This window comes from Eleginops maclovinus, chromosome 2 (genome assembly GCF_036324505.1).
Source record: "Eleginops maclovinus isolate JMC-PN-2008 ecotype Puerto Natales chromosome 2, JC_Emac_rtc_rv5, whole genome shotgun sequence".
Taxonomy (NCBI): domain Eukaryota; kingdom Metazoa; phylum Chordata; class Actinopteri; order Perciformes; family Eleginopidae; genus Eleginops; species Eleginops maclovinus.
In genome coordinates this window covers 6,662,733-6,670,658 of record NC_086350.1, presented here as the reverse complement: position 1 = coordinate 6,670,658, position 7,926 = coordinate 6,662,733, and the positions used below count along the sequence as shown (strand labels likewise).

Below are 7,926 nucleotides of genomic sequence, written 5' to 3'. Positions count from 1 at the left end.
CTCCAGATAGAAATGCAGCCTGCCATCAATATTTCATGCACAGCCATTTTTAACCCAACCCTCATTAGCTATGTTTTGATGTACTTCACTGTGCTGGTTTAGAAAGCATTCCCCTCACTTATTAAAATGAGACAATGTGTTTATGATTGCACCCCTCTGGTGTGTCTCTCTTCCCTTTGATCCGTCCTCTCTGCGTCAGCCTCAAATGTTAGATATTCAAATCTTGTTACATTTATTTTTGTTTCCTTTACAGAAGATGGGCACATCTGACAGACTGACTATTAGGTGTTATTATTTCCCCTTTTTTTTTCAGATAGACGCCACTTCATACACTACACGTAAACCGTGTTTTGATTGAGGAGGTTACAACCGTTGTCATGAAGCTTTGGAGGCGGGAGAGAATACAAATAGACAGATTCTGTAAGAAAAAAAAAGTGTTGAAAGGGTTGTTTTTGAAAAGCAGCTCAGGTTTAAAACAAACCGCTCCTCACTGGGTCATAATCATCAGTGATGCCCAGTCCTCTCATCTCAGACTGCCAGTCCGACAACTGATGAGAAAAAACAAGGTGTCGTGCCACTTTATTTATAAACCACTATGTGCAGATGCATCTCACATACTCTGACTGGCACCCAATGAAAGCGTGACACTAAATAACAATATAGGAAGAGTCAAACATGTTTAAAGACATATCAATAAAGATGCAGTTGTCAGAAATGTTGACCACAAACCAAAAAGTTCTCCTTATTTATTCACTTTGCTTTTAATTTAAACTTAAATTATATTTCCCAGCATGATGATCTTAATTAGGGCATTATTGTAGTAAGTGTTTCAAATACTTTTAAAAATGTTGTTGGCTCAAAAAAGACTTGAATCATTAAATTATTTTAATTGTGGAATATAAACATCACAAAGACTTTTAAAAATTACAAATTGACCATAAAAACTAAATGGGGATGTTCAGATACCAGCTGTGATGTCTCCTCATTATTATTAATTATTAATAACGATTCATCTTCTTGTAATGGGTTTTCAAAAGTTGTAATTTATTGTTGTTTATATCATTTATTTTGATTACTACTTGTTACAGTACATTTCATTTTGTATGATATTTTATCATATTACTATTTTGCTTTAAAAACTAACAAATAGGTTTGAAATTAATCATTTATTATTAATTAATCTGCAATTAATTTTTACATTTACAAGTAATTAAAAAGTCTAAATATGATAACCTAAACGTTTGACATTTAAACAATAATTAAATGTGATATCTAAAAGTTAGAAAAGAGTTATACTGAACATATAATCATGTATTGACCAATAAAATACAAAAAGGCAACAAATGTTGACAATTAGCAACGTGAAGGGTCAAATATTTTTCTTAATAAATACTTAAATTAATTATCTATTAACAAAGTATTTTGGTTATTTGGTCAAATTATTAACAAACCAACATTTCCTCAGCTTGTTGTATCTAAAAGGCTCTTGTTGTTTTTGTTTTCACCACAATAAAATGGAAAGTGATGTTCCTGTCACTTACGTATCATCGTGGTGTTTTCAAATCAACATTTTATGGCAAATATATACATCCATCTTTAACATATAGGTTCTGAGTTGACTCTGACACTATCCGCTGTTTGTTATCTGTGGAAGTAGACATCAGCCGCGGGGAAAGGGTAAAACAAATTGAGGGGGACAAGTGGAACAAACCTGAGTGTTTATTTGTTGCTGTGTGCTCGCCATGCTCTAAATTGGACGTCAACGCTGTTTCTTGTCACCAGCAGAATCCAAATGTGTTGTGGGCAAAAGAGATACTTAAATTTGATTTACTCGCTCTAACATGATTTAAATGAGCCTCTTGGCTCGCCCGGACAGATTGACAGCGTCGTCTTTATCGCCGCTTTGTTTTATTTTTGGCTGTTTACTCTGCCTCTCAGCTGTCATCTCTCACGGCGACTTTAAAGGAGCCGGCTTCAATCTTCCAACATCTGGAGAGAATAAGCATCCTTTTAAGTTCTAAGTGCTTTATATGACAAATATGAAAAGGGATTCAAGAGAGAGCTGACAAGTTTTCTGTCGCCCTGTTCCTCAGCTGCAAAGAACTGCGCAGGGAGAAGTCAAACCTGCGATCTGATAACATAAGAACCCGAACAAAACTGAGCAAAGAGGTCGGCCCCTCTCGTTCAGAGTCTTACCGGGTCAAATTCATTAAATGCGACTTGATGTACAAACAAAACACTTTTTTTCTGAAGAATATAACCTGAATATTGCACCAACATTCAGCCCTTAGGCTTTAATGTGTTTTATCCATTTGCCCAATACCTTATAAAGAGGCTGTTCATGTATTAATTATCTGTCATACATTATATGCATTCGACGCATATTGTCATTTAACATAGCATGATATTTGGTTGTGCAGCAATCTGATCAGAGACAACATTACAGTATCTATGACTCCAACTTTGGCTTCAATGTTAATCACCATTGCTTAAACGAGAGATTTAACACACAGAATAAATATCCTTGAATCTGTTTTCCACAAACACAACCAGGAGATAAATAATATATTTAGTCCTTGTGTTGAAATCTGAAAATGCAAAGATGAAAAAGGAATCATTTTGGATCTACACCGATGTACATCTGCTCTCTTGAAAAACAGCAATTAAACATTTTTCCCAAAATGTCAAACGATTCCTCCAAGTATGGAGCTGAGAGGGGATTAGCCTAGCTTAGCACAAAGACTGGAAATATTGAAAACAGCCAGTCTGGTTCTCTCTAAAGTTCAGAAAAGGACCCAGCCTTCTTCACTAAAGTGTCCATAACAGGAACTGTAAAAAAATCACATTTGTTATTAAACCTGAAGTAACAGACCATAACTCATCAAAGTGCTGGACAAATGGATAAATCGTTGCTCGCCAATTAAAACTAACACCATGTTGCTTCTTCTTAAAGCAAAAAAAACCAAACATATATTTCTGTTCTGTTGTTGTATCAAATAAACTAAACACACTTTGCCAATTTCCAAGATATTTGATTCAGTTAGATTCATTATTTTGTAATGTTTTAAACATAATGTTTATGCTAGGCTAAGCTAATTGCTACCTAGCTCCAGCTCAGTACTGAACGCAATAAAAAAACAACTAATAAAACCAATACGTGAATTTTCCCAAATATTTTACTTATTTACAAATGCTTTACATCATAGAAGACCTTACAATTCCCTTTACTGAAAAGAGAGTGAGTCACTTAAGTAAAATCTTCCATAAGTTTTGTTTTAGCATTATGGTGTCGATAAATTGGTGATTGTGCTTTTTTACATCATTGAAGGGGTCCCTAGAAATGTCTTAGCAGTTAGGAATCCCACATTGGCTTTAATGTCTTATATACAAGTCCTCAGGCCTCCTAGCTGCGATGGCAGATGTCGCAGCACTCCAGACAGAACTCGAGAAACTCGGTTGGCTCGCAGCAAGACTCGAACATCACCGAGTGGCAGTGGGCGTGGCAGTTGAGCTCCTCCACCGGCGCCTCCTGGATTGCCGCGCAGCAGCGGGCACAGGCGTGGCAGCAGGAGGAGCAGAAGGTGTGGAGGCAGGAGGAGCAGGCCTCCAACAGACCCAGGAGCAGCACTGAGCACTGGCACGACAAACACGCCAGCAGCAGCTCTAAACAGGAGTCTGTGGGTGAGAGAAAATGAGACAGTAAAGTGATTTACCTACAAATATCACATCTGAGGTCAGGGGGGGCTGCTGCGTGTTCTAAAAGCCTGTCAGACACCATCAGAAGCAGGGATTAACGACTCTATTAACCCTAAATTAATCTCTTGCATGTTTATTTGTTGTGCCAGCTACGACTTAAAAGAGAAACTACTCTGCTGCACTGATCAAGTGTGATTGTGTTTACTTAATCACAGAGCTTCATTCAGTCCTCGAGGGAAAATCAGAAAGGCCACGAGGCTGCCAGTGATGAACAACAACGAGGAAGGAGCTGTCACAAGATAATTGCTCTCCCGCCCAAATTAGGTGCAGATGAAATTGCATATATTAACCCCAGTGGTGTGTTGCGGTGCGTCTCTCGTGATCCCGACTGTTGTATTGTTACTCAGCTACGGTTTTCATCCTCACAAGGACCAGAAAGGGAGTGAGCTCATGCAAATGGAGCTGTTTTATCCTGTTTACTCAAGGAAGTAAATGAAAAGCCGATGGCAGAATTCCCTGGGGAGTGGGGTTCAGCGTTTTCCTGCTTAGCCGCTCGAATTATCCACCCCCGCACATAACTTATGCTAATATCCATATATGTGTGATTTCAGATGAAAAAGGAATATAATGTGTGTGGATACTGTATTGATTTAATGCATAACTTCATAGAGATAACAACATGAACACAAGGATAAACAAGGAGTGGCCCACCGCACGCTTTGATAAAACTGCAACAAAGCTCAATAGTTTGAAAGAGTTCAAGGGAAACTTTTTTACACCAAGATCGTCTTTAGAAACAGAATCAAGTTTGTTGCCAGGTACGTGGCAAGGAATTTGCTTTGGTGTCTGGGTGGTACGAACATAAACAATCTAAGAAAATAAATTGCAATAGGTCAAAGATAATAAAAAGGAGTATTTTGAAGAAAGTATTTAGCATTAAAAGAGAATAAAGACAAGTATTTACACCAAATTTAAAAATATGAAGAGCCTTAAAAGCTAAAAAACACTTACGACAATGAAAATAAGACAAAATATGACAAACAGTGTATTATATTTTAGTGGAGCCTGCGCAGATGTGTGCGAAATATAGTCAGTCAATACAAAACATAAAATCAATTCAATGCGTTACACAATTTTTTACACCCTCTAATTGTTACACATTTTCCTATAAGGGTAGATGATAAATAGGCAGAATAGGTACTGTAATTAATCCATATAGTATAGAAGTATATAAAAAGAAAGATAAAGAACATAAATGTCATCTAGTGACAATTTATCTATAATCAGTTTCATTTCATCCAGTCCTTTTTAAATCCACATTTTCTTACTGACCAGCAGCTGTAGCAGTACGTGTGTGTGATCCAGCCACGCTGCCCCTGCTCCTCCCGCTCTTCCTGCTGCTGACGCTGTGCACCGACATGCTGGAGCCCTGCAGCCGGCTCCGGCCCGGGGAGGGAGGGGGCAGTCTGTGGTCCAGGACTGTGAGGCCACATCGTGGGCAGGTGGGCTTCTGGAGGTCACACTGAGGCCTCTCAAACCCCACCTCCTTCTGTGAGGCCTTTAATGCCGGGGCTGCAGCGGGAAGAGGCTGGGCTGGGCACAGAAACAATGATTCGGTAAAGATGGTCTGGCGACATCCTCACAAAGCCAATTTAAGCTGTAATCAAGCTGGTCTTTAGTAGTAGACACAGACTGGTAAGTTTAAGTCAGTTCTGCAGTGAAAATCCTTGAGAACCGAGAAATGCATCACTTTCTCCAGGTGTTTTGGTATCAGAAAACCTCTTGTCAGGATTCTCGCTTTTTCCTCGCTGTATTGTTTACTGTAAAGTCTCACAGTTTCCACTTACTGCTGATGAGGTCAGTGGGGAAGGTGTTTCCTCTGCTCACAGGGTCACATGCTGAAAGGGTTTCCTCCACTGATTTTAAAGAAGCACTACCTTGAGCAACATCAGAAGAAAGTCATGTTAGCTGCAATGTTTTCAAAAGAGACTCTAATGACCACACTGACATAAAAAAAAGTCTGTAAATCCACATTTCTCCAACTATTTCTCCTGTATTTTCATCGTGTGTCAGGCTTTTTACCACCCTGCCCAGTGTGAACCTTCTTCGGGATGCACTTGAACTTTGAATAATCTTCGTATATAAATTGCAAACTTTACAGATAAAGAAAAGCCGGACTATAATACAAATATTATCCCTTTGTATTAGATAAACTTCTAAACATGTGACAAGAGCAGCAGTATGTAGAACAGTAAGGTGCTTTTATAGCTTGTTGAGGAGTACTTGCCTTTAGTTGTGTTGCTCTCTTCCTCCGTCCCGTCCACATGGTCTCCAGATAACATGTCTGATACTCATCCTGCTCCTTATCTGTTTCAATTTTTATAACCGTTCTCCCCGTGCGTCGTCCTGCTTCTGTCAGCACCGGGAGGTCAGGAAACCTCCAACAACACCCAGAATGCCGTCTGACTCACCGCTCAGGAGGCTGTGAGCTGTACCCTGTGTGTGTGTTTGTGTGTGTATTGTTGTTCAGGGACTTAATTACACTCCCATTCTTAGCCGTTCCCTGAGTGTCCGCTCTGTGCAGACGGCCGAGGTCTGCTGGTGTGACTCCAGGTTGCCTTCTCTGTTCTGCTTTTAGTCACCTAACACGATGGAGACACATACCCCACAAGTGTGTCAGCTGGATACTGTATGTATGCAGGCTCACCCTCTAATTCACACTCATACAAACCTATGCAAATAAATGCAATTACTAATTTGCTCTGTGAAATTATAATTCATGCTAAAAATAAAAGTTTATTATTCAGTTTTTTTTAATCGTCTAAATATTTGGTCCAACCCACACGGGTTAAAAAAAATACGGCTTCATATTATAACTTGAAAATGTTAAGCGGTTTCTGGATAAAACAAATAATGTACAAAACAAACACAAAAGACACAAGTTATTTAATCACATGTGGTTCTCTTTACTTTCAAGTGACATGTTTGTACACATTTTCAGAATAAGGGCTGTGATTGCACAGAAATTGACAGACTTGATTTGTCATTAAAGATGACCATATTGTATCATAATGTGTTGTTGTTAGCTTATCCTTGCATTATACTCCTTTTCTTTTATAGTTTACATTACTTATAACTAATCAAATTAAAATATATATATATATTTAGAATTTTATTAAATATAATTGTTTGGCAAAAAATTAAAAACGTAAGTTTATTTTACTCGCTTTTATCTAAATGCTAATATTTGGAGTTTCAATTCTCTAACTATATACTGTGTATTATATTGTGTAATTTTCTACTCTTTTCTTTTTCTAATTATTAGCAATGTTTTACATGCTGCTTCAACGGGGAAAAAAATCCCAATTTGGGATTAATAAAGTATATCTTATCTTATTTATAACGGAGTAACTGTTATAACTGATGCCATTAACTTGCGGTAAAATATGAATATATTCTCATGTATCTAAACCCTTATTATGTGTCGTTAAATACGTAGTTTGAAAGCACAGTATGAATCAGTCACTAATTCTCAGCCTTTCCGAAACAAAATCCAACCATTACAAATGAATAAAATAATGTTGGTGACATTAAGAACATCTGTGTAAGTGGAAATGTTGATTCCCACAGATGAGGATTTGATGAAGACAGGACACACATGCGACAGCATCACCGCTGATGAGGAGAGGAACAGAGACCAGCCCTGTGTGAGGGGCTGTTGACTAAGTGCTGTCAGAAGAGCTGCGTGGAGAAGCATGTTGACTCGCCCGCCTCACCGTGAGTGCACGCCACATCAAAGCAACACATAAGTGAAGCTGTTGAAGTTGTCTCGCACCATGCTAACTTTCAGTCAGTGAACGCAGCGTGGAGAGGCAGTCAGGAGGAGATGTCATCTAATAGGCTGACAGCGAATCAAAGGAAGCCCTGAGAGGCAACAGCAAACTTAAAGCCAACTCGTTATCAGCAAAGACAATTACTGACATTAGTCAAAACAAGGAGTATCTGAGGCCTTTGTTCCATGAAGTCTGCGCTAACATCTTCCCTGCATGATGGATAAGAAGGGGTGACGCGTTTGTTTCTGTATTTACTATTCTAGCATTTTAAACGATGATGTGATAAAAATAAGGATAACTTAAAGCTGTATTCCAGTAATCATCAAAACACAAACAACCATTTATTTGAACAAAGAATGGTAAATAAAATCGGCAGATGTATCTTAATCTTAATCAT

At 38.4% G+C, this 7,926-nt stretch overlaps 1 protein-coding gene across 1 annotated transcript; it reads right to left on the bottom strand.

Annotated features, from left to right (window-relative positions):
* Window positions 1–813: 813 nt before the first annotated feature.
* On the bottom strand, window positions 814–6,258 carry LOC134883303 (myoD family inhibitor domain-containing protein-like). Its single transcript, XM_063911615.1, has 4 exons — window positions 5,980–6,258; window positions 5,544–5,629; window positions 5,029–5,289; window positions 814–3,675 (listed from the first exon to the last, which is right to left on the bottom strand). The coding sequence occupies exons 1-4, from the start codon at window positions 6,036–6,038 to the stop codon at window positions 3,404–3,406; spliced, it is 678 nt and encodes a 225-aa protein (XP_063767685.1). The 5' UTR covers window positions 6,039–6,258; the 3' UTR covers window positions 814–3,403.
* Between the last annotated feature and the right edge of the window lie 1,668 nt (window positions 6,259–7,926).